This window comes from Chelmon rostratus, chromosome 19, assembly GCF_017976325.1.
Source record: "Chelmon rostratus isolate fCheRos1 chromosome 19, fCheRos1.pri, whole genome shotgun sequence".
NCBI classification, from domain to species: Eukaryota; Metazoa; Chordata; class Actinopteri; order Chaetodontiformes; family Chaetodontidae; genus Chelmon; species Chelmon rostratus.
In genome coordinates, this window is record NC_055676.1 from 4550443 (window position 1) to 4576980 (window position 26538).

Below are 26538 nucleotides of genomic sequence, written 5' to 3' on the forward strand. Positions count from 1 at the left end.
CAATCATGAAAATCAACTGTCAGGAACTTGGAACCCACTTGAGACTCGAAGGCCACGTCTGCGGCTAATTTCATCATCGGCTGCTTTACCAATTAATCGCTTGGTTGTTTGGTCTGTAAAATGCTGGAGACCAAGTTGCTTGTTTTGCATAGACAGTGTCAGTATGCAATTAGTGCCCCAGGTATTGTCAACATGATACCAGTGCTTCTAGTTATGGTTGTAGACTCTGGAGGGAAGATCCAGCATCTGATGCTCCAGAGTGGGCTGCTGGAAAGCGATGCATTCAGGGGAAGGCGCGCTGACAAATATAAAATGTGACAGCAACGAAAAAACAAACAAACACAAACAGTTAAAACACACATGAATGAAGCACTCCGAAATCCCACGTGTACAGGTTTTGTTTTTAATGAGAAAATATTCATAATATGTATAGTAGGTGTATAACTGTGAGCCTTACATGAGCTATAAAATAACAAAGCAGGGTATGAGCGTTACAAGTGGTTAACATAGGAACAGAGGTTATACTGTATAATAAGACTGCTTTGTCACACACAGACAGTGCGAGTCCCACAGCGACGCTCGGGCGCTCCTGCAGGCGAAAACAAGCTACCAGCATTTAAAAATGATAAATAAATCATCTCTGCACCATGAATTCAAACAACAAAAGCATAATAATAATAATAAGTCACACATATCTGCTCTGCGGGTGCATGATGTCTGGTATCATTTCAGAAGCGTTATAGTGGATTTAATGAGAACTCAAAATGGTTTTGGGCTCTGTGTGTGTGTGTGTGTGTGTACAGTAACGCAGTTTTGCGATGTGCTGCTGCAGCTACAGTGCAGTAAAGGAGTAGCCGTTTTGCTTTTGCTGCTTAAAACTTAGCTCTTGCTGTGAATATAGCTCAGACACGGAGGATGCTCAGCCGGCATCCAGAAGAGGCCACTGTAAAACTATGCTCCGTTACAAAGGATCCGCATCTATCATCCATCCTGAAAAATATAAACAAGCACACACAGAAAACGTCTCTTTCAGCCCACGTCTCCTCTAAAAATCGCATCGACATACCAGTCGTTCTGTCTGACAGCTCAAATCATGTTCTTTTTCCCCTCATTTGTCCCTCACCACAAGAACATGTCATAAAAAGGGACTTTAAATACTTCTCTAATTTTATATATTATTAGATGTGCATTAAAACAGGAACAAGAGGGCTTCTCTGTGTTTTTTTTGTTTTGGTGAGGACACATCAGAGGCACGAGTCCTTGGTTTTTGCTTCTTGTAGGCAGAGCATATTATAAGAGATAATTAAACCTGCACTCAGGACGGGACGGTCCCAACAAACATAATAGAGCTGTAACTGCCGATGTGTCAATGCTTCACCTCAGCGAATGTTTATATTCCAGGCGCTCAGCTGAGGCTTTCAGCCAGTGAAGGCCAGTGCCTCGCTGAAGGACACTTGCAGATGTGGTGATCAAAACTGTGACCTGCTGTTTACAGGAAATCCATTCTCACCACCCTCCTGAAAAAGAAATCTCAAAGCCTTCAACAAACAAGCTAACCCGAGCCTGAAAAGCAAAAACATTTTGCTACTTTTCAGTTAAAGTGGTTCTAAAATGCCGTTTCTACAGACTTCTACTGAATTCATGTTTACTGACGGTCCCGTAGGCTCCGGGGATTCATTCCCAATTGTGTTTCGACGTGTTTTAACGCAGAAAGCTGAGCCTTGTTCTCTTGTTTTCTACACCTGGACGTGAATCCACAGTATCACCACACTCACAGAGGCCTGTACTGCGCTCATTTAACAAAACAGAAAATCACATCGTCCTAAAAAAAAAAAAAACCCTAACAATCCCAGCTCATGAGCGTCCCCTGAACAGAGGCCTGTTGCCGCAGCCTCATATGGAGCCTCTCCACTGATCACCCGCCTTCTTCCCCCTGCTTGTTGTGTGCTTGTGTCAGGTTAGGAAAGGAGTGTAATGTCATGCACACAATCAGCACTTCTTAAATAGACTTAGGAGCGTAGGCTGACTAAATAACTACATTCTGTTTTGGTATAACAACTTTTCATAAAAAGTTTTTTTTTTTTTTTCAATATTTCTCATCAAACTTTATCCTCAGCTAGCAAGGTATAGTAGATACACAACAGGCGCCCCACTGGACTCTCAACATACATGATCATATATCAAATACACAGTCCTACCTCAGTATAATACATGAAACGACTGCTTACATCAGAAAGCACAGGTCAACGAAGCGACGTAGCCAGCAAAGGTAAAATAAGTGATTTTTAGAATAGAAAACCCCCGACCCAGCCCTTTAATTAACACACACACACTGACTGAAGTGACCCGAACATGACCTGCAGTTAGCTTCCCTCTTCTCTCATCTGTCTGGACTCCTCCTCGCTGAACTTACTGCACTTTACGGCCAGGAAATCACAGAAGAATAGTGCGTTACAGACGGACGTTCGATCTAATGTGGTTGCGTATGTTCTCTAATGTCTACTGAAACTGTAGTGAGTAGGAGGAGATAAAATACATCATACATATTGTGCATCCCAACAATTACTGACTAGTCTAAGGCAAAGTTGAACCTTGATGCTAGTTTTTTAAATTTTTTTCACATTTCCTCACTAGCATTCAGTGCAGGGACGCTGACCCCCCCCCCGAGACGGCACTTTAGATTTAATGCAGATGCTTGCAAGGACTGTGAAAGCTCGCACCAGACATGTCATATGTGTGTTATATGCAAGACACAGGAGGTTAAACTGCTTCAAACATCGCAGCCCCTCCTGCGGCATCATCACGAAATGATGTCCGAGTCGTGTGACTACGTCTCGCCTTTTCTCCTTTCTTGAACAACTTCCAGTCAGACATTTCTTGATATTCACTCCACACACACCTGCTTGTCTTCTGCATCTTTTTTTTTCCTGTTGGTCATGAAAACCTTTGAATACAGTTTCAAGATGATCGGGGTTATTATTATTATTATTATCAAGCACCCACTGCCAAAAACCATCATCAAGTGTCAGGCACCCTGTCAAAATAAAATCTTTAGATCTCAGCCCACATTTCAATAAAAAAATTACAGGTAAATGAAAAATCCTATGAATATTGAAGTCATTCAGCGTCTACCAGCTAGTAAAACCTTTTATCCTAAACACACTTCTGAACAGCGCTCTTTAACCACCATGAGACCGTTTCAAAGTGTCTCTCACATCACTGAGCTTTTCCTCTCTAAACTCACCTCAACACTTTAAAATGTCTCTCACATACTCAGTCACCCCACATTCTGCTGCACCTTCACCCCTCAGGTCCAAACACCACAACTTGATGCATCTCTTCGATGAGCCCCATTGGTCGAGCCAGTGGGTCATGTGATCATCAGAATACTATTAGTAAAATAAATACTGGTTCCTTTTCCCTCTCCTTTATCTTTCCTTCTCCTCCACTTCTTCTCCTACATATTTCCTTCAGTCTCTGCCTCCTCCTCCTCCTCCTTTCCACTCGGCCCCTTAACTGTCTCTGAAAGAAGCCATTTACTCCTCCTCCTCCTCCTCCTCCTCCTCCTCTTCCTCTTCTTCTTCCTCTCCTTCCTCATTGGCGTAGATACCGGCTTCCCACTTCAGCGCCATGTCGCTTTTCCTCCTGGTGACACGAGTGGCCTCCAGAACCTGTCAATCACAAAAACAGCCTATCAGATGCACGCGCAGTCAGAGCAATGTAGTGTAAAAGCATGAGCCTGACAGAACCCATGCTTTTCCCCGGCTCAAGGGATATACTGGCAACAACATCACAAAAAGAAAACACACCACAGTGACTATAACATGGCATGCGGTGAGTGTCAAAAACTGGGGGAGCGCTTGGTTAAACCATCCTGCGGTGACGACCAAACCAAATGAGGCGCACCTGCAGTGTCTGACAATAAAAACGCAAGTCATTTCCCTCCAATTCAGGGAAAGATTCATGCTTAAACACCAGACTTATTCCATATTTTCTGTTCTCCGATCACCGCAACTCTCACACACTCATGCCAGGACGGACACACACACACACACACACACACACACACAGACACACAGTGATCATTTCCACAACACCGAGCCCTCTTCACACTTCTCTCTCTCAGAGATTGTAACTATAACCTGTCCAGTCGATGATGATCACAACATAGACATCCACCACGAATAAGTACAACCCAGAAAAGCTTATCCTAAAAACCCAGCATGTCTTTTAACAGTTAACAAAAGAAAAAAAAACAGCGTTCCATACGAAAACTTTTTTTTTCTACAATCCAAAACTTTCTGTTATCTTTATATTTTAAAGAGCGTCATGATTTGTTTTAGGCTATCAGAGTTCTTAGTTCTTTTCTAACGGAACATTTGTTTTGTACGTGACGTTGTGCATGGGTGGCTGGTGGGTGGGGTGGGGTGGGGTCAAAGGTCACACCAAAAATCCATGGACAAGCACATGCAGCACCAACACCACAGAGCAGAACAGTAAGGCAGTGAGGCCACAAGCAGACCTGGGACCAGATATAACACCTTTTTTAGGGCTCCTTCACAGAATTCGCCCAAACAAAAACAACACATCCAGGATTTTTTTTTCCACATGTGACATGTTTTGTGTTTCTTACTGCTGACTCCTCTACATTTAATGGAGAATAAAAAAAATGATTGTGGAAATCTCCACTCTGACTCGTCTGTGTTTGGGAACTTTCTCTTCTCATTTAGATATGTCTTAATCTCTAAAAGCATAGCGGGATGTGGAAGTTTTTCTTCAGCCTTTAGAGGAACAGTCCAAACAGTGTACTCAGGGATGTGTGACTTTACGTCACTTTATTCTGACCCAGGTCTGTCAGTAAAGGCAGTCACAGAGTGAACAGGTTTGGGGTGCAACAGGTACCTCGGTGGTTACCTCGTTAGCCAGCAGCAAACGGGCATACTGACCGACCAGCAGGAGAGAAGCAACAGTACACATAGTCAACACATGTGATGTCATCATGGAACAAGAAGATCAACAACAACCCTGCTGCATGCTCAAGGTAAATTCAGTTAAATGTCTTGACAAATGCATGATAACTATGAATGAAATGCCATCCTCTGTTCTGTAGTATATGATCTGTCAGTGGTTGTAATTTAATGTTGCCCTCGAGTGCATCTTTTCTTGCATTTAAAAGTTTAATCGAGTGTATGGCGCCCACATTGAAACTGACAAATTCACTGATGTGCAATATTAGTACAAACTAAACAGGGCAATATCAATATTTCCTATGTGCTATGAATTTAACCACTGCCTGTTTTAATTGCTATATTGTGTACTTATTTATCATATCTTGCTATTTTTTTACTGATGAGTCTTGCTATTACACTTTCCCCTTTGCTGCTGTAACACTTTAAATTATCCCACTATGGGATTCATGATGGATTATCCTATCTTATCTTATGAAACAGGTGGAGAAGTCATCATTTCCTGGTCATGAAAGTTTTTTTCCATCATGTCAGCCATTATGCAACAGAATTATTATTTGTAGCCACTTACAGACAGTTTGGTCTGCCAGAACTCAATACTTCCTCTCAAGAGACACCTAATTCTGAACAATGACACACTGCCAGAAGGAGTCTGGCATTAAAAGGACGCACACAGATACGAAAAAGTGTGATAAGATGAAGTCAGGACAGAAATCCCCAGGCATCTGTGCCTTACTTTCAGTTTCATTTCCTGCTTCGGGCTGGGAAATTCCCTTTGGTGCTGTACAGTATTTGCTCATGCCCACAGGCCATGGATGGAAGCGCTCAACCATGTTGACATTAACAAATCCCAATGAACCACAAGCAAGTTATGTGTGATCAGATGCATCTTTCTGCTACTTTCACTCACCAAGACAATTTTTGCTGATCTGCTCAGAAGTTCAATAAGAACTTATATTTGTGAAATAAAGCTACAGGCTTGTTTAATTATATTTTATTCTTCTGGAATAATAATGCATTTGTTGTGTCTTGTTCTAGCAGTAACATATGTTGACAATCTTCCTTTTAAAAACTTACACTGTTGTCCTCCAGTTTCTCCCTCCTCTTCACCTTGTGGGTTTCATAGTCTTCCATAAGCGTCTGCATGAAGTTTTTGGGCCGTGATCCTCCAGAGTCCTCGCTGCCGGCGTCAGAGAGGGCTCCCTCTGAAGGTGAGGGTGAGACAGGCGGAACAGGTCGCACCTTCTCAATCTTTCCTGCATATCCCAGAAAAACACGTGGAGTTGGACACTTGTTTTTTTTGTTAAATGAACATGATCCCATCAAGAAGTGTTTTCATATTTTATAACTCGTATATAAACCCTAACCCTAACCAAGAGAAAATAAACTATGACTGTACCGTTCAATGAAATTCAAACATTACACAGACATTTAGATTAATGATGGTTGCATTCCATTCATGGTTTTGAGTTCTAGTCCCTTCTTTGCATGCGAGTGCCAAAAGTAATATGCCCTAATAGCAGCCAGACATGCAGTCGTGTTAACATGGTCAGGTATACTGTTTATCATGCTCCTAGTTTAGCATGCTAGCTTGCTAGCATTTGATGCTTATCAAATCTGACGTGGTGATGACAGCAAAAGAAAAGTTAAGGGATCAACAACAGCTGTCATTGACATCCCCATAGCCACACCGCTAGCATGGCTGAAAAAAAATGCCACAACAACCACCTAGAACCAGATGTCCCAGACAGGGACCTATGGGAACCACCCTTGCGTAGTGCTCACTAACCTGGCGCTGTCCTTGCTGTCAGTGTGAGTCTGGCTGGCAGGCTGTTGCTCTTCATCTTATCTGCTGGGGAGATGGTGGTTTGCCGCATCCCCGTCCTCATGTGACCATGACTGCTACTGGAAGTGTTGCTGGGGCGGACGATGACAACGGGCTGCGTCTCCCTCTGTTTCTTCAGCTCCTCCTCCCTCTGCTGAGCTGCTCGGATCTCCTCCTCGATCATTGACAAAGTTCTTTGCTTCTTGGAGCGCAGGCGGAACGGACCGCTGGCGGGCTCGACCTCGGGGGCTCGTACTGCTGCTGCCGTGCTGCGCAGCTCGGCCGCCTCTGAGTATTTGCTGAAGTAGCTGAACTCCGGTTTCTCCGGGCTTGGAGGAGAAGGGGGACGGTAGACTGGGGCTGGCCTGGGAACTGGAGCTACTGCGACAGGGGCCGGAGCTGGAGCAGGGGCCGAAGAGGCAAGAGCTCTGGTGTAAGAGGACTGGATTTTGATCCGGGGGCCTCCCTCTTTGGGTCTCTGTGGTGGAGAGATGGGCTGAGAAGGAGGTGGAGAAGGCGTCTGGAGCTGCGGCCGCTCTGCTGGACTGGAGGTCTGCTGCTGCTCTGAAGGCTTCTCTTGGGAAACAACTCTCACCTCTGGCCGTCTGTCTAGCTGAGGGGACAGGTTGGAGGGAGCAGGACTGGAGGACACAGGTGATTGGAGACTGGGAGCTCCACCAGAAGACACAGGAGAGGAAGAAACTGGCACTGGGCTACTTGTAGAAGCTGAGGATGGAGACACAGGGGTGCTCAGTTGTGAAGAATTCAAGTCAGATGGCTGCCACTCGTCTCCATTCTGAGCCGCCAGGGCATTTTGGATGGCATTTTGGACAAGTACCCCTGCGTGGTACTCCAGCTCGTCTTCTGTTGGACTGCCACTGGTTTGCCCATTGACTGGTGTGGTGGGCTGGGGGGTAGGCGGTGACACCGGGGTAAGTGGTAATGGGGTAGGTGGTAGTGAAGCTCCGCTGTCTGAAACATTATCCAAGCTAAACACAGTAGTGTCCTGAGAACGGACTGATAGCTCATCTAATCCTGAGTCAGACTCTTCTGGGTGGAAAGATGGATGGAAATGACCCTTCCCTTCCTCCTCCTCACGCAGGATTGTCATTACAGCTCGTGCGCAAGTGAATTCTTCTGCCAGACCTTCATCAGACCAGGTCACACGGGTCTCTCCAGTTTCTGCGACAATGTCACTGCTCCCCTGGCTGCCCCTGGGTATGGATTTCGAAAAGGGTTTGGCGGAGTATATCTGGGGAGCTATGTCCCTCTTGGTAGCTTCCCCCTGCAGAAACTGCTTCCTGGCAGATGAGAAGTCAATCTGCTCCTCCACAATGTCCACCTTCCTGTTTAGCTCTGGGTCAAAGGTCACCACTGTGCCAGGACCTGACACCTGTGGATGAAAACAGAGGTGGCAGGACAGAATATAAAGGAGGGAGTTAGAAGAAAAGAAAAGGAAAGAATAGAAAGGAGATCCCATCTTATGCATTGCTGCATAATGGTATGTTGCCTACGTGTGTTACCTGTGTGTATGGATAAGCATGATTCTGTTTCTGCTGTTTCCTCTCCTGATATTTCCTGAGAGACTCAAGCTGCTCTGCATCCAACTGTTCTTCCAAAGGAACCTTGAATGAATGAACGGACCAACAAAGGAACAACTAGGTCAGTCTGTCAGGAGGCCAATGGAGTTAATACAAGGATTAAATGTGAGGCTACCTCCTGAGGAGGGTTCCACCAGCGCTGGGCGATCCCAGGGTTCTTCTTCACTGCCTGGTCTTTGATCAGCTCCTGACGCTCACGCTCAAGCTCCTGAACCTGACAGGAGGAGCAAACCAGGAGAAGAAGAGAAAAGAATATGAATATGCACAGAGAATTCCTAATAATTTCCCAACAGCATTAGCTTTTTATGACACATTAGTTCACAGTGGTAAAGAGAAAAGCTGTATGCATGTTTGCACATATTCTCAGGGAGGATCATGAATAGCATGACTCAACAGAAAACTGTCTTGTTTTCCAGGAAATTTGTTTTTCGTATTACGGAATGTGACCACAACTGACCTTTTGGGCGCTGCTGTTGCATCATGGGCTTGTGCTACTCGGGGTTAACTGCTGACAAACTTTAAATTTCAAACTTCCTTCCTTTTGAGTCTATAATTTCATGATTTGATCTAAAGTGCGTTAACACTGACCTCAGGCTATTTGCATGCATTTTCATATTTTTCTGACTTGTGTAGTAATGCTGAGGCTGGATCCTCAAAACCACCTTAGAGAAAAAGCCTTTTAGTCATGACATTTCATTTTTATACTGACCTTGCCATGATTTAGCTGCTTTTAAATCAATTCTAATACAACAAAGCGGTTTTTGTGGACAAATGGCAATAATCACAGTCTGACTTTCAAAGGTTTGTTTTAGAGTCAAACAGAGTAAACCTTAATTTGTGCTTTTTTATATTATGTTCATTTGGTAGGGCTTACTCAAGATTCCATGTTCTGGTGCACTGGAGCTTTTCCCACAACTCTTCTGACTTTTGTTAATACAGACACTGAGCCTGGATTCACAATAACATAACCGCTGTGTTGTTTTCTTTACTGTGTGTCTGAATACTGTATCTGTTACAGCTGATACATTATCCAACAGCCATTTACCTCCTCTGTGGGTCGTCTCCTCGTCACCCTGACCTGCTGCTCCTCTCCGGGGGAGAAGAGTTTCGCTGGCCGTCTCTCCTCCTGAAACGCTCTCAGCTCAAACTTGGCCCCGCTGCGCTCTGACTCCTCGCCCTGCACGTGCCCGTTGGTCCTCGGAGCCTCGTGGTGGAGGAACGTGGTTTGTCGCTGCCCCTCCACAACGACTGACAGGTGATTGACAGGAGAAGAGGCCGACACGCAGACAGACGGAGAGTTTCCGTCGATGGTGATTGGTCTGGTGTGTTCTGACGGGGAAGAGTTTCCATTGGTGGGTGTTTCTGAGGCGGCGTCCAAAACCTGGTCCAAGTAACGGATCTCCTGTAGACACAGCAGATGATCAAAGTGATGTTGTGTACAGCTGTGATGCTATAATGTTCTCCAAAGCCCTTCCATTATCACAGTAAGGAGATATTACCCCGATGAGAGAACAAGCCATATACAGCCCTATGGTTGTATACTATGAAAACAGATGTTTTATCACAGTACATGACACCCAAATGCTGTTCCCTAAGACCGGGACAGAACCAGTACAATCTCTGTTCAGTTCAAAATAAACTGCTGCAGGTTCATTCCAGAGAAAATAAGACAAGAAACTGAAACATTTGAGCTGGTTCACCTGCACCACCTCGCTGTCAGGAGTCTCCACTTTCACACCAACGGCATTGTGGGCTCGGTTACTGGGGCTGCTGAGGCAGCCATGTTGGATCTGCTGGCTCTCCAGTTCCATGGTTGCAGACCTGTCAGTGATAATGCTGACTGATTCCTGGAAACTGACGCTCTTCAGGGCTCGCTCTCTTGGTACTGTGTCACTGACATCCTCGGCTGCTCGCCACGATTTCTGCGTCGACAAACAAACAAAAGACATAAGGTTCAGACATACTGTATGCAAACTGTCTTGTGATGCTTTCATAAAAAAATGTTTGCTCAAAGTAAGAATTAAAAGACAACCTGTAAGACTCATACTCACATATCTCATACAGATACACGTCACACACATAAATGTGTCTGTCTGCATTGCAGTAGTACAGTGGGTTAAGTTAAACCTCTGCAGCAGCAGGAGCATGTTCTTGCTGGTTCCCACCACTAGGGGGCTCAGACTTCTACACTGCTGTTTCAGGACAGACCAGAAACAATACAACCTTCCATAGTGCTGAAAACCATGGTACCTGTGTTTAAAGACCTTCACAAAACAGCAATTCTTCCTGCCTACACGTCGTCTTGTACTTTATGAGACAGCAGCCAAACTGGCAAATTTTTTTACAAATTCATTTTACAGTTTTTGGGAGAAATGTTGCCTGTGTCTATTAAAACTGTGCTTATTTTCACATCTAAATTAAAGAACTGAGTGATACATGATACTTTATTTGCGTAAAGTTTGTCTGAAGTATATCACTGGCAAGGGGTCAGCAAAGATGCTTCAGGTTCTGCAGCTTAGACAGTCTGACAGCCTTCACATTTGCTCTGTTACACACATTGACTCTCAGCCTCAGCTGATCACAGAGCAGTTTCACTGATGTGGTTTTCGATTAATTGCCTGGCTCAAGGCCACATCATCAGCAGTTGTTATGAGAGGAGGGAATATGTCTTCCAAAGCCTAAATTTCCCAGCTGAGTTGTTCGCAAAGCCTGCAGAAACTGAATCGACGATGAAATAAGGTGTAATAAAAGGGCTTCCAAATGAAATGAAATCTTGCTGTAATACACTGTATACATTACGAACAAGCACAGGTCACTCAGGTCACTCAGAAAAAGAGGAAGTCTCATCCAGTGATGTAATTGTAACATGACGAACAACAGTTAACACAGTTCCTCAATACAATTATTATATCATCACTGAAGAGTGTGTTACACCCTTATGAAGCAATAATCACCAGTTAATGCAACACTGTGATTTTCACAAACCAAACTCTCATCTTCTAAAACACTTTGATCATTTTCTAAAATAACAGAAACTAATAACCCGTACCTCAACCCCACATTCGTTAACTTATCAATGGTGGTACACATTTTATGATGTGACGATGTGATTTAACCAGGAAGTAAATTGACATACGGGGTTGAGTGTCCAGTTAAAGGACACACTAGCAGATACATCAGCATCCAGGGATCAGACCTGTGACCTTCTGTTTTTGTGAACCATCCATCCCACACATTCCAGACCCACCATTAGCAAGAAGCTACATTTACACACTCCTGTCTTTACTCACATTTCTGTTTCCCATAACAAATACTCTATTGGCTTCCTGTTTTACTGCCTTTCACCCACTAAACCTCTTCTCCAAGGATGTATTTACTTCCATGAGCGGTTGTTGACCCTCGTCTTTGTAACATGTGAGAGTGTGTACGTGGGGATTTAACAAGGATCACTTCAGTGAATTGGAACCCTGTTCAGTTAAAGCACACATGGCCATAATGAGGAAGTATTTGCTTTTTGACCCCTCTTACACTCAGACATACTACCAGACTTCCATTTAACTACCAACATGAGGCTTTTCTGCAGAAGCCAGTGGCAGATTTCAGCCACACTCACAGTCCTGATTCCAAATCAGTTTAGAAGCTGCGTAAAACAAATAAAACAGAATGTGATCATTATATATAATGTAATATATATATATATATATAATTATATATATGTTATCATTATATATAATGATCACATCAATGGAGGTTTCATTATAATGATATAATATATAATCACCCCATATAATTCACCTCATCAGCTTCTTTGATTTTTGTAAATATCTGCTTATTCTGAATTTGATGCAGCAATATGTTTCAAACAAGTTGGGACAGGAGCAACAAAAGACTGGGAAAGCTGTGGAACGCTCCAAAAACACCTGTTTGGATCATTCCACAGGTAAACAGGTTGATTGGGAACAGGTGATAGTATCATGATTGGGTATGAAAGAAGCATCCTGGAAAGGCTCAGCCCTTCACAAGCAAGGATGGAGCGAGGTTCACCACTTTGTGAACACATGATTGTATAAAGGTGATTACTACATCAGGAACACTTTGTTAAACTGTTGTTCACACAGTTCATTTGCAGATGACTGCATTCTGTTTCTATTTATGTTTAATTCAGCGTCCCAATTGTTTTTGGAGTCAGGGTTGTAGTATCAACATAAAGCGGCCTTGCCTTAAATCTAGATCACTTCTCCTCCCTCCCTTCTGTTTCTCGGCCCCCGGCCTCTCGTCCGCTGAATCCCCTCTCTCCCTCTTCACTGCTCTTGTTGCGTTTTTTCCTTCCTCTCTTGCTTCCTCTCTCCTCTCTGGGATTGTTCAAGTGTTCAGCAGTGGTCAGGGAAGTCACATGGTGGATTATAACACCCTGCTGTCTCTCATCTATACTAAAGCAACACTGTCCTCTCTCCTCCTCCTTCCTCTCCACATGTCTCTTGTTTCTACTGCGAGAAAAAAGTTCCCTGAGGGTATTCTGGTGACCCATCTGGCTCAGTCACATGCAGATTCCTCATTTCACAGTGTCTCATGAAGTGTACAATATATATGTCAGAATAAACACTCCTCTTCCAGGCATCCTCTTAAACATTTAGACCTATGTTACATATTTTGTCGGGTATGTACTTAAATTATCCTAAATATTTCCAACAATGTTCAAATGCAGAGGAATCTGTAATTTTATTGTGCATTTCATTTTGTCATTTGCTAATGATGTCACGTCTCCTTTAACCCCTCTAGCTGCTATAACGTCTGGGGAAACACAGGAAACACCAGATGATAGGACGGAGAGAGAGGAAGGAAGTCGGTGAACACCTAGCTCGCCACTCTTTGTATTGTTTGTATTGTTAACTCTTGATTGAGCACAGTTATTCATTCACATCTGCAATGGTGGTTTTTTAACAATGAAAACAACAACTGCCATTTGTTATTGTTTTGATTTGCATAGCATGTGTTTGAAGGAATACCTCAAAAATGTCCATTTCAGGACTACAGATGTTAAAATCTGCAACATTTTAATGTAAAAAAAAAAAAATCAACCTAGAAACCAAACTACCAATTAAAAAGATAGAAAAGAAGAAGCATATTAATGCCAATAGTTTGACTGACAGGCGATGTCTGGGAGGTGAAGTGTCCTCCCAGACATCGACGAGACTCTACAGCAATGCTAACTGCTAAGGCTGAGCTTCAGTAGTGAATTTTAGATAATTTTTTAAATTTAATTTTTAATTTTATTCACTTTACTGATCCCAAACTGGAAAATTGTTCTCTGCCTTTCACCCATCACTGTAAACACACACATGCACATGCAACATGCAGTGAGACACACAGGAGCAGTGGGCTGCCGCATCAGGCGCCCGGGGAGCATATGGGGGGGTTAAGTGCCTTGCTCAAGGGCACATCAGCCGGCTAATGGAGTGGGGAGGGGATACTCCACTGCACCCAAGTTTCTCTGCCAGTCCGGTGGGGGGAATCAAACTGGCGACCCTCCGGTCACAAGCCGCTTCTCCAACCTCAATACGCAAACATGCTTACAGCTGTAACGATGACGCCAAGCGGGATGCATGTTTACCATCATCACCGTCTTAATTCAGTATGTCTGCATGCTAACTTTTGCTAGCTAGCACAAAACATAAAGAGCAGCTGAGGCTGATGAGAATTACGGAACAAACTATTAAAATCATCATGGCATGGCATTTGTTGGGGTCTGTACCCTACATGTTTTCTGACATCTGGAGAACAAGATTTTATTGTACATTATAATGCTGTGGCAATGATATACTGCAGGGTTTGGATATTGCATTCGGCCATATTGCGACAATATTGTTCAGCTGTGATGGGATGTGTCGCTCGTCTCCAGGGTCTTGTCTGCCTTCTTTGTTTTCTTCTCACTCTCCCACACTCTGCCCATCAATGAAATGGATTTTTTCGCCCAGTTAATGATATTAGCGACCGTGTGGGAACAAGATGTCACTCTTACGTACAAACTCGCACAGACAAGGTCATCTGTCTTATTAGATTTGACCCATTGCATGTACTGTATGTGCACGTGAATGCATGTGCGTGTGCAGGAATGTGTGTGGAGGAGTGTGGGTCGAGCAGGCAGGACAGTACAGAGGGGGAGGATATCCTGTTACTGCCTCAGGAAAACAGTACTACAGTACAGGAATGTCTCATATGCAATGCTATTCTGCTACAAACACACACACTCACACACACATACAAGGACTGTGTATGAGACTGTAGTTGTGCTGCAGTGCCTGGCGGTGTGAGCGTGTGCTTTCAAGTGTGTGTATGTGCATAGGAGGTGTGCATCTGTGTGTGTTTCTGACTCATTGAGGTGAGCTGACATTCCTGGCATAACTAGCCGTCCTCAAGGCTCTGACTCTAATACTTGTGATGAGGGACACTGTACCCCAGCTGAAGGAGCAAAGTGTGTGTTGTGTTCGTGTGTGTGTAATAATTCATTTAACTGTTATGAAAAGGCTAAAATACATCGAGGTTTGTTTGAATGTCTGAAAGCATCAGAATGCGTTATTACCCTTGTACCAGCAGTCAAGTCTCCATTAGCATGTGCTTACACGCACGTCTTCGTAACACTCACATGAATGTGAAATATAGCGTTACTAGTCACAACAGTGCCACATGCTCACCACCACGATGTGTCAGATGTGTTTGTGTTTGTGGTTTTCCCAAAAAAGGACAGAAAGTTAAGGAAAATCCCACAAAGTGAAGACATTTTAACCAGTCTAGCCTAAATTACATATCTAGTTTAGGGTGAGGGCATGTTTTTGAATGAATAATATATTAAAGTTTGGTGAGGAATATGGGATTATTACAGGATTATGTTGGTAAAGGCATTACGGGGTTAGGTTTTGGGTAGAAAGTTTAGATCACAGTTAAGATTAAGCGATTTTATGACTTGGATTTGGTCTTAAACCTAAGATTGGGGAAGGATAAGGCTGCTAAACTTTGAGTCTTAGGTTAATAACATAATTAGAGTTAAATGAGGGTCCTGTACGATGCACTGTAACATATTCTGTTCTCTTTCAGATTGATAATTTAAGAAGAAAAAGAACAGTTCCATTCCGTATTAACCCAGGAGCCCAGGTTAAGTGTTCAGTATGTAACTGGGAGGATCATATTATAAGTGGTGGGAACTAGTAAATTCACTGGAAAGTCAGGACAAGTATAGTAACGCAGTCATGAGTCTGTCTGAGTCAGCTAACTATTACTGCCTTATGTTCTGCAAATGCTGTCTCATTCTCCGCCTGTTGCCATTCCCATCACATCTGGAAATGCTTAGGCTCTGACTGTGATGCACAAAAATCACACACACACGCACACACAAACAAACACACTTGAAACATACACACTCGGCTGCATGCCTGAGATGCTGGGGGGTTGTAAGATAGAAACACACTTACCAGAATATGAATACTCCCTGACTGGAAGTAAACAATCTTGACATTTCTCTATCTTTTGGTTTCTCTCCATTCCAAACACATACATAATTTCCCTGCCTTTAATATGGCGTCATGGGCTCCTACCAGCACCCAGTGTCGAACACATGGACACACACACTAAGCTCGTGTGTATCCCAGTACAGTGAGCGTTCCCGGCTCTGTTTCCTGGCTAAATATGATCCTGTATAGTAACTGGAGCCTGGTGCCGGTTTAGCCTGACGTTCATATCAAAAAAGCGCTATCCAGGGCTAATTCATGATTTCAGTCGGTCTCTGCTCTGGTGAATAAGAGTGATGATGCATCGCTGACGAACTAAGCGAGTGGCTAAACTGACACACAGAGGCGGACTGGTTGGTCAGCAGACAGACAGGTGGGCTGGGTGAGGGGGCTAACAGCTGGCACAAACATCAGGCCAGAGGAGAGGACTCAGTGGGGTCTTCAGGCCAAAAGTGTGCAGAGGCTGAAGTGCGCAGTTCAGTTCTCACAACACTATGTTGTAACATCTGGACAACCAACAGAGCAGCAGAATCTCAGCTTTGACATCAATACATCATTAAGAAATCTGACTTTTAAAGCACATCTGTTTGGGTGTTGCTGTTTGGACGGGATGTTTGTCTACTCTGACACTTCCTACTCTTTTCTGTTATAGTATTCCACTTCACGTTGTCCCTCTCTAGCTGATGTTTCAGTAGTAGTCATTCACTCTTTTGTCTCTCATTTTTCTCAACAAAACAAAACAAAATCTAATAGAACATAAAAGCCATGAAAATACCTTAAATACCTGTCATTAAACGCTACAAAGTTAAATATGGTTGGTACTCACCTGCTGCTCTGACAAGTATCTTGTGTCTCAAGTCTATTTTTGTGACATCTTTAAATCCATGGTGGAATTTAAAAGCAAGTTTCTTTTAGTTTTGTAATACTACAATAATTTCAACCGTGTGTGCCTTCTTTTAAGAAACTTGTTTTTCCCTATTTCGTTCTGTTCGCTTCAGTCCTGCCTTGGTCTGTCCTGTTCCAGATAGTGGGAGTGCCGGACTTTTCCCTGGCCAAGCCTTTTCCTCCTCTTCTTCTCCTCCTTTTCCTCCCCTCCCATCTCTTTCCTCTCCTCCACAAAGCCTCTCCTTTCTCAGTAACATTCCTGCCGACTGCTCGGTAAGCTGTGATGTCATGGTCTAAGTGTATGTGTGTGTGTGTGTGTGTGCGTTTCTCCAGATGCCCTCCCGCACAAAGACCCCGTCTGTGCAGGCCCTCGTACAAACACACACACACACGCCAAAAACATCCACCCTGTGGCTCCCCACTCCTCCCTTCCTGTGTAAGACCAAGCCCTCTTTTCCCCCCGCTCCATACGTACGTCGCTCGCCTACTTTCCCTTTAACCCAAAGCTCCTGTCAAAACTGAGCGACCGAGGGAAAGTGGCAGGCGGGGAGGCAGTGATGAAGAGATGATGACTGAAGAAAGGGGGAGGAGGTGATAAGGGAGGTAATGGTATTTTCTGCTGTCATCATCAGTATGAGACTGTTGACTCAATCCCACATGAGATTTGGACTGATGTACTGGTTGTACTCACCTTTTAATAAAAAATACCTGTTGCCTTAAAACCTCCAAGTATCTAATTATTTGTGCCTTTCTTCACTGCCAAGTTGGAGAAAACCCCCAGACATCGAGGTCACTGCAAGGTTACTCATCTGTATTAGTGTGTGAGCAAGTACCTGTGCCTGGGTCATAGGATCAGGCCAGTGGAAACCAGAGCTCACCTGAGTCATGGCTCACTTTCTCTGCTCGCAAACACCACATCAAGATGCACTGGAAACACTTTCCTCGGCTATTGTGTTAGCGGCTGCTAAATAGGTACCGATGTCAGAATGCGTTTCAGCAATTAGTGCTGTAAAGGTTTGCTTTAAATACCTACTCACCCTACTCTGTAGCTGCAAAGGAAGGCCTGCAAAAGCCATTGTGTGTCCATTAACAAACACGAGCTGTCCCTGCTCGCTAACAGCAAACTTCTCTGAATGATAACAATGACTACAATGCAAAGCAAACAGAAGAATGTAACGTGAGCTGTGCCACTCAAAGCAAAGTCCTAATCAAAAACCCTTTAAAGTGTCCCTGTTTAAAATGTCAAAAACCAAGTTCTTGGTGAGTTCCCAGGCCAGAAATAACTCCTATGATGAAGAGAAATCGGTCACAGAAAACTGGGACAGTAACCCAATTATTGCATATGCACTGGGGAGTTCCTGTATGAGTTGTAACACACAGAGAGGCTTGTGATGGTCATTAGCAGGTGCTGGTGATTTACAGAGGGAAGCGTTAAGGGCTATAGAGAAAAGGGATATTGTTAGAAATGGAAAAACAGAGGAAAAAGAGGCTGAGGAAGACAGCAGCAGCACATGTGACGGTATATTAATGTGCGTGTACTTGTGTGATTATGGGTCGACGCTGTCCACTCAATAAAGAGTAGTGCCCAGAGCAGTCTTGTGTCATCGAAGTTGATCATTGTGATCGATCGACGAATGACACACTTAACCATCGCAGCATGCCGGAATGACACAAATGTCCATAGACGCACGCTGTCACACATACTGTACAGTACAAACACAGACCATTTTACAGATATAGTAAAAAAACAGTGAAAAGTAATACAATAGAAGTTTTGAAAACAGTGTAACCTCAAATGAAGCATGATTGTATATCAGCATGGTCTGCTTTTTCTCCTCTAATTTAAAAATTGAAAACTGGTGGATATAATTATATACATTTGACATTTACAGAACAGGAAGGAAGGGTTTATAACGGCGTGTGAGCTGAGGAGAAAAGTGCCAATCATCTATTGTACTATCAGGCTTTTCCAGGCTGCAAAATCCTATTAAAAAGCTACCCATTTCACATAAAAGCTGCCAACTGCTGAGTCCAGCAGCGCCTGCAGTGAAGGGTAGTGCCCTCCTAAACCCTTCAGTCTCAAGTCTCATTCAGTTATTTTAAAAACACAAGTCTTGCTGGATGATAAAAATGGTGACAATGAGTTTAAAGATAGGTGGGGAACACTTTTTAGAAATCCAAACAAATGCTGCCGCAAAGTAAAGGAAGCAACTGATTGGATAAAAGCCTATCACAGCAAACAGGTCATCTGAAAAGGAAACCAGGAAGCTGCGCTGACCTGTATCCATGGAAATGGCCCTCAACACAGGAAATACACCGAAAATTGGAGACCACCTGCACTAGGACACACACACAATCACAGGCTAGTACCAACATGCCGTGAGGTTCACTGTGGTCGACATTTGGCGAAATAAATAGTGTGAAAGGCAACAACCAGATCAGCCGAGCCAATCCTCAATAGACATAAACATAAAAAAAAACACTTTCAGACCTGGCTTAAGCTAATGGTTAGCTGTTAGGAGCATTGAAACAGCATCCACAAACCCAGACTTCTGGGGAGGGAACAGTTCACAGCCAGGCAGCACAGTATCAATAAAACCAGTCCATCCCTGTTCAAGAAGCGTTAGCACAATAAGGCTCGTGTGTCCACTGTGTATCCCCACCCAGCTTCATATGCAGACACACAGGCACAGTGACGGCACATTGCAGCACCGCAAAAGAATAATAACGAAGGCGATCTTCACCTACCCACTGCCAGAGAGCTTGAAACAACAACCAGACTGAAATCATGTTAAACAGCCTTTTGAGTTTTGAGTGTTCCAGAGGAATGCACCGCATGTCTGGACTCATGGCAACTATTTGTGTCCCTTTTCAAGTCTCTCGTGACACCACTCACGCACAACCCAGACCCCCTGAGACCCCCTTCATGAAACAACAACAAAGGGCCCGACAGGCGCTTCACTGAGACTCTCAAGCCTGCATACTAATTCCACACTACACACACACAAACACACACACACTCATAGATGGAGGGCTCTTCTTAAGCGGAAAGGTCTGTAGTCAAAGAGTGTGACCACTTGCATGTACAAGCTCTCCAAGCACAGGACAGAGAGCCAGATTAAGACTCCCGGCACAAGTACAGGACTGACTGGTCGGGGACAAAACACAGTGGAGCAGTAACACTGAGCAGCCAGCCATTATGAGTTACGTCTTGGACTGAGTAAAAGCACTGACTGTACTGGAGCTCAGATCTGTGTGTATAATAATATTTCATACTGTGACATTAAAACAAACTGCACTTTGCTGGGCTTTTTGCCCAGTGAAATGGTGCACCGTGTGTGTATTATGTGACACTTAATGTACACTGAGTCAGTCACTGTTGCAAAGAGTAAGTTCAGGTCTGAGTAGAGGTCATCCTAATCACCCTGAAGAGCCTCATGTGGCAACAGTTACAAGCTTGCTGATGACGCTGCTTGTACACACCTATGTAGCAAAGACGAGAAGCTAATTATTGACTAGAAATGATTTTATATCAAGTCATTAACTGACTTCTGGCAGCAGTATCCAAGAAAAAGCCATGAAGTGCAATTAGTTTATATGATTAGTATCCAATCAACAAAATGAACCAGACATCTTAAATAAGGAGTAATAAAGTTAGATATTGCACAGGCCTGCAGAGCTGCAACTGTTAAACACATCTTCAATCATATAATATGTGACATGTACCGTCAAATAAATCGGTCACACATTGTTATATGAAAATATGCCTACATGTAGATATATTTGAAGGGAGCAAATGTTTTATGTGGTTATTTTGAGAGTCAAAAAGTATTCAGATTAATATGTTAATACCTTTGCATCTTAATTATTAACCTTCTAGCTTCTTAAATTTTACTGCAGCCTCTGTCAAGGTACCTGCGATTGTCCACTTATGGTCAGCATAACAAAATGTCACGACAAAACTTTCCCAGAAATTCAGGACACATTGCCAAAAACTTTTTTTTTTGTTGTTCCCTTCCCTTCCTTTCCTCGGCCTCCCTTGGTTATGTAACAGTTCAGCTCTCTCCTGCTGTTAATCCAGCGGGACACAGCACTTGCTGTCAACTATCATTCCCCTTGTTTCATATCAGAGCACGCACAGACACACACAGTGAACACAGCATATCAATGACCACAACCATCTCCGTGCACCACACTACAGTAGAATGACTGAGTTTCTGTCTTTGAGGCGACAAAAACAGTACTTCTCAGGTTCGTCTATAACTGGACTTCATAAACTTTAACTCCCAAGCAAGTCTGTTCGACACTGTAAAGAAATGTCAGAGACAAATATGAGTCTCTATGGAATCAGGCGGACAATCAGAATCCGAAATAACAGGAAGGTTGTGCAGGAAATAAGATGAAGACAAAAAAAGTAAATGTGAATCTGCAGGGGACACATGGATGGGTTTTCGAGGATGTGGCCCAGTGTGTGTGTGTGCGTGTGTGTGTGTGTGCATGCACGCGTATGTGTGAAGGAAACTCTAATCCCTTCCCAGCATGAATCAGCCCATTTTAGTATTTTGTCCCACAGAGACCACACAGTGATGCAAACCAGCAAACAGGCCAATGGGCTAAAGGTTATAAATAAAATTAAGAAATGTGGTTAGGGAAGCTAACACGTCAGCCTTTTTCTGTGGATTCAATGTCGAGTGAAAAGAAGCCATTAGCTTCGCACAAAATCAGAAAACAGCGTAAAATAAATGACTAAGAAGTTTTGGGACTCATTGCTGGATGTTACCTCATCTTTTATTATTGTTTCTTCATGCTCAATCTGCATCAATAACATCTTCAGCCAATAACTGATGTTATGTTGCAAACATAAATTAGCTCAAATCAACAGCACAAAGTTAGCGCGGCCTTAAATGTACTGTTTGAGAAGAATGGAGAAAGATTAGATTAGTGATTTATATTACTGCACAACACTCTAGCTATGTAGCTAGCTATGTTTAGAAAGTTTGACACACCCACCTACCAAAACACACCCCAGCATGCCAGCTAACTGTGATCACTACATGCCGACTGGATAACGTAGTTTGCCAAATCCAGCACTTTTAGATTGCATGTCAGAGTTAAAACGCATCATAATAACAGCTCTAAACTGAAATTTATAACTGAAGTAGTTTTGAGGAGAAAGACTGGGTGCTCAATTGAAAGAGACCCTCCTCGTCTTAACTGCCAAACTACAAAACTCCAGCAAAATGTTTGACAACACCGCTAATATGATGAACGTCTAAGGGATTGTCTGACCTTATTATCCATCATCGCAGGCTCTTCTTCTGCACAAGCTGATTGATCATGTAGCAGATTGATATTTTCGCTTTTTCTAGAACTAACGTCCCGTCCGTACGCTCCGATGCTGCATGGCTACCCGGCCTGAGCAGCACAGAGAAGAGTTATTATAGACCTATAGCATTAGCTGATTCCCAACCATCAGACGAAGCATATTAACACTGTTGTCCCAAGACAGTGAACCTCTTCCCAGCGTTAGCTTATAGCATTAACTAGCTCTGCTCTGCTTCACACTGTGAGGCGCAGTGTGTTAATCACCTGTCTATTTCAGGAAACTAGCTCATTAGGCTGCAGTATTTAGACAGAGGAAGGAGGCTCCTCACAGGAAGAAAACAGCCTTGTGACAGCAAACATGTCTGAGCCTGACAATTGCAGAATTTCCCATTCATTTCGATTTATCAGCGCTGTCTTCTGTGGTTTCACAGGAATATCTTGGATTCAGTATAAATTCCGAAATGCAGCTGCAACCATTTTGTGCTCAACGTCATTTTGAGTAGAAAATATATAAATAAATACATATTCTTAGAACGCTAGCACACAGCCAGAGAGTGAGAATGGCATCACCTGAAATAAGGCCTGCTGATTGCATTCATTCCCGTCTCTGCTTGCATACAAGGTACCACTGCATCAACACCTCCCCGTAAGTTCCTGAAGAGCATATTATCAAAATGATTTAAAATCAAGTAACAAACATTAAAGTTTGTCTTTCCATATGTGAAAAATCCATCCCTTAAGGCCCAGTTGAGTTGTTTTTATGGAAAGCTCCCTTCAGATGCTCTTACACAGTCCCTGACACTCACTACATTCCGGGAGTTATTTTCTCATGAAGTGTTGTAATTTGCTGTTCTCCTTAATTCCAGCTACCTTATCTACTCCTGATTCAGTGACTGATCTGTTGTTTTCTCCCAACAACCTTTCGGCAACCCGCAGGAACATCCTTGAACTTATCAACTCCAGCCGAGAGACCAGCTGCGATCACGGCAGCAGCAGCAGCATCTGCATAGTGAGTTTTTACAGTTGTAAACAGCGAGAGCTGCACCCTGGAGGTCTGCTCAGGACTGTTTTTCCAATCCTGCTCGAGTGCTCGCAATTCTGTCTGCCCCATCCCGAAGGAGGATTTCTCTCCAGGCAAGTGGATAAAAATGATACGGTTCACGTTCTTCATTCTTTGACAGTTGTGAATCATTTCCCATAGCGACAAGACACTAACCAGATGGTTGAACCACAACCATGAATCAAAATTCTTAAACCCCTGAAGAAGGAACAGTCGGCCAAAACGCCCTGACTTTGAAGGATGAGAAACAACAACGCCCACGCAGACGACGCCCCCCCCCTCACACATTCTGTGACACCTAAAGCCCAAACGGTATTCTGACATTCCAGTCCAGAGCTGGAATGTGGTAAAGAGCCTTCTGCACCTTTTCACCACCCAAACATACTTTCTGTGATACGAGGTGAAACCCTGACACGAGAGGTCAGCCTCACTCCTGACTTCCCGGAACTCCAGATTAAAGGTCTCTGCTTTGGTATTTAATCAAACTGTTTCTCACTGGTTTTGAATTCTCGTGTGGAAAAAAATGATTCAGCTCTCTTTGCTTCTGTCATAATCAACACATGTAGTAGTTTTAAAAGTTAGAAATGCTCTGTTCGAAGGCAGCTTTCTTAATTATGTCCTGTTCCCTGTGCTTGTGCACTGCATTTTCTTTGTCGCCGTGTGCGTCTTTGTTGTAAACACAGTATTTGTGCTAGCAGGTGGTTCGTGCTTTGCTTTGTGTTGAATGAATGACTTCTGTTGCACAGCGCAACAATAGCCGGTGGATGTTGTGGACAATAGTGGGTGGCGGAGGTTGTGTAATGGTGGCCATCACATGGCTGGGTTGTATTGTTACGTTTCCTGCATCCCTCCAGTTCTCTTCCTCTCTGGAACACAAACACCAAAACACTGGACAAAATACTTTTCTAAGATGGAATGTGACAAGAAGAATTACTCTCTGACCTCGCTGGGTGCTTCATTCACACATTCGACATGTGACATGAGTCTTGACATAGCATGGCAGTAAAAACCTGGCTTGTGGTGGTTTGGTGTACCTTGAGTTGGAGCCAGTTGGAGCTTTGTAGGATTAAGAAGAGGGAAGTCCTCTTCTTGTGGCACAGCCGGAATCATCATCAAAAATGATGACAAGCACAGGTGAGATCAACGCAGCTACATTTCGACATATTTCTTTTACGTACAAGGGCGAATATGTCAGTCACTCAATTCAGTTTGATTATCAGGCAATACTAAGCCTGTATCCTGTATACCAATCTAATCACAGCACTTGTTCCCATGACTCAGGTGGAACCCATTACTGCACTTTTTCCTATGGCATGATGATTGGTTGCATTTCAAAGAATCCAACATTTTAACAGCTTGAGATCACGAAAAGAAAGAGTCTCCATCTCTCCAAATTTTCTCTTCTGTCGCTGTGTCAAGGTGACTTCTTTTTGCTGTATTATCAAAGAAGTTGTTTCGAGAAATAAGCCGGAGACACACAAACACCACTCTGTGCCTTCATCGCTTTTAGCTGTCATCCATTCCCATGGGCCAAGCAAAAATAGCCACAAAGTGTCATTCACACCCCAAAGAACTACTTTAAATTCCAGCTACTTCAGAAATGCACAAACACGAAGAGGCGTTGTTTAAATGCTGGGAAAATGATTTTCAAAGCTCGGTCTAATAGCTGGCCTGAGGGGCACTCACATGATTTTCAATGACAGTGTTTTCTTTCCTATTCATGTTACCCACTCATTGTCAGCTGACAGCACACGCATTATATTTGTGAACAGAGAGGCGACAGCATGCTGCATACTGTATCCACGATGTGGTGCAACTCAGAAGACACCACAACTGTGGATCAGTGACATTAGTGTCTGTAATGTTTGGGACTTCATCCAATAACACAAGGCGGAATATCGCTCTCTTCCTGGAAGACAGCCAGCAGAGGCCCATCAACAGATCGGCCATTGAAAGGCCATCGGCCAGTTAATGTCAACAACACTTCAAGCCCTGTGAGGCTGAACAGACTTCCTAGACCAGCATCCCCCAACCACCCACCCTCACATTTTCCTCAATCGCCTTGCATTCACTGCTGCAACTACCCTAAAACACCACACACACACCTGCACCGCCCTTCACTGTGCCTCTCCTTGTACTCATTGTTTCATCATCATCATCCCACCTCTCCTTCAGTACCTGATTCCCATTTCTAACTCCTGTGCCCTCTTAGCTTCCCAAGCTTTAGCATCATCAGCCACACAGCTGTTATATAACCTGTGATTGTGTGTGTTTGTGTGTGTGTGCTCTTTCTGGGAAGAGGGAGCGGTTTGGAGGAAGAAGATATCATTGATAACTTTGTTGTTCCTGTCAAGTTTGTCACACGCCACGGTGGTGACGGGTGGAGATGGAAAATGCACTTCCACCAGACACACACATGCACGTACACACACCGCACAAACACACAAACCTTGAGCTACACTAACAGGCACTGACTGTTTCAATGGGACATTCAGTATATGGCAGGTATCCCCCTGTCATTGACTATCTAATCAAATTGTAGAGCTGGCTGTGATTTTTCCGTCCGCAGGCCCGGCAGAGGCATTGGCAAACACTCTGCCTGAATTGGCAGTTTGCTGCTGCGCTTCGTTATTTCCAGAATCAGCCAGTAATCTTAAATGATGACCAGACAAAAAAGCCAACACGGGTGATAAGCTATTCTAAATAGAGTGTGGGCAATAAAAACAGACTTTAACCTCCACAGCAGCTTTGTTTACCCCTCAATTTTGAATCAAATCTGACCAGAACCGCATCAGTTTCTTCACTGTGGAGCTTTTGTGCCTTGTTTTGCTGTCTTGTACTGTTTTGATGCTGCCATTGCCTTCCTTGCTTCCTCTAGCCTGTCGGATGTGTTTGCCTGTCTTACGGGAACTGCTGTCTAAACTGGGCGCAAAACAAACAAAAGCTGTCAAGTCCAAGCTGAAATAGAAATGAACACATCTCCTAACAGAGTGACTGTAAGGACGTTCAACGAGGCATGCTCGACTTCCAGAGCCTCCATCACCCCCTTTGGTGTTGTCCTGGTCAGCTGCAGTGCTAAACGTCAACAGCTTGTGACTTTAGGTGATTCTGACAACAGCAGGAAGATTCACCTCCCTAAAAACAGCATTTGGTGGGGGTACTTCAGTGGAATATTTCAGCACCATGAGTGTGCAGTTTTAGAAATGGTCAGAGTGGGTTCATTCACCCGACCCAGTTTGGGTTATTTACCTGCAAATAACTCACACATCGAGCTACACAGGCAAAGATGATCAAGCTACTTTGTCTAAACTGAAAAAAGCCTCTGATGCTCTGAGCACCCATCAGCCAAACACATCCAACATGGCAATGTCCA

The 26538-nt window shown here is 43.7% G+C and overlaps 1 protein-coding gene across 2 annotated transcripts in view; it reads right to left on the bottom strand.

The window, feature by feature from the left end:
* Window positions 1-389: 389 nt before the first annotated feature.
* LOC121623292 (A-kinase anchor protein 2) overlaps window positions 390-26538 on the bottom strand; it is an 80121-nt gene continuing 53972 nt past the window's right edge. For both annotated transcript variants that reach the window (XM_041960535.1, XM_041960534.1), the window contains 7 exons: window positions 10094-10315; window positions 9439-9795; window positions 8509-8607; window positions 8316-8417; window positions 6757-8185; window positions 6045-6223; window positions 390-3671 (listed from right to left, as the gene is read on the bottom strand). In XM_041960535.1, the coding sequence (XP_041816469.1) occupies window positions 3537-3671; window positions 6045-6223; window positions 6757-8185; window positions 8316-8417; window positions 8509-8607; window positions 9439-9795; window positions 10094-10315 (2523 nt within the window). In that variant the 3' untranslated portion in view covers window positions 390-3536. The remainder of the gene's footprint in view (window positions 3672-6044; window positions 6224-6756; window positions 8186-8315; window positions 8418-8508; window positions 8608-9438; window positions 9796-10093; window positions 10316-26538) is intronic.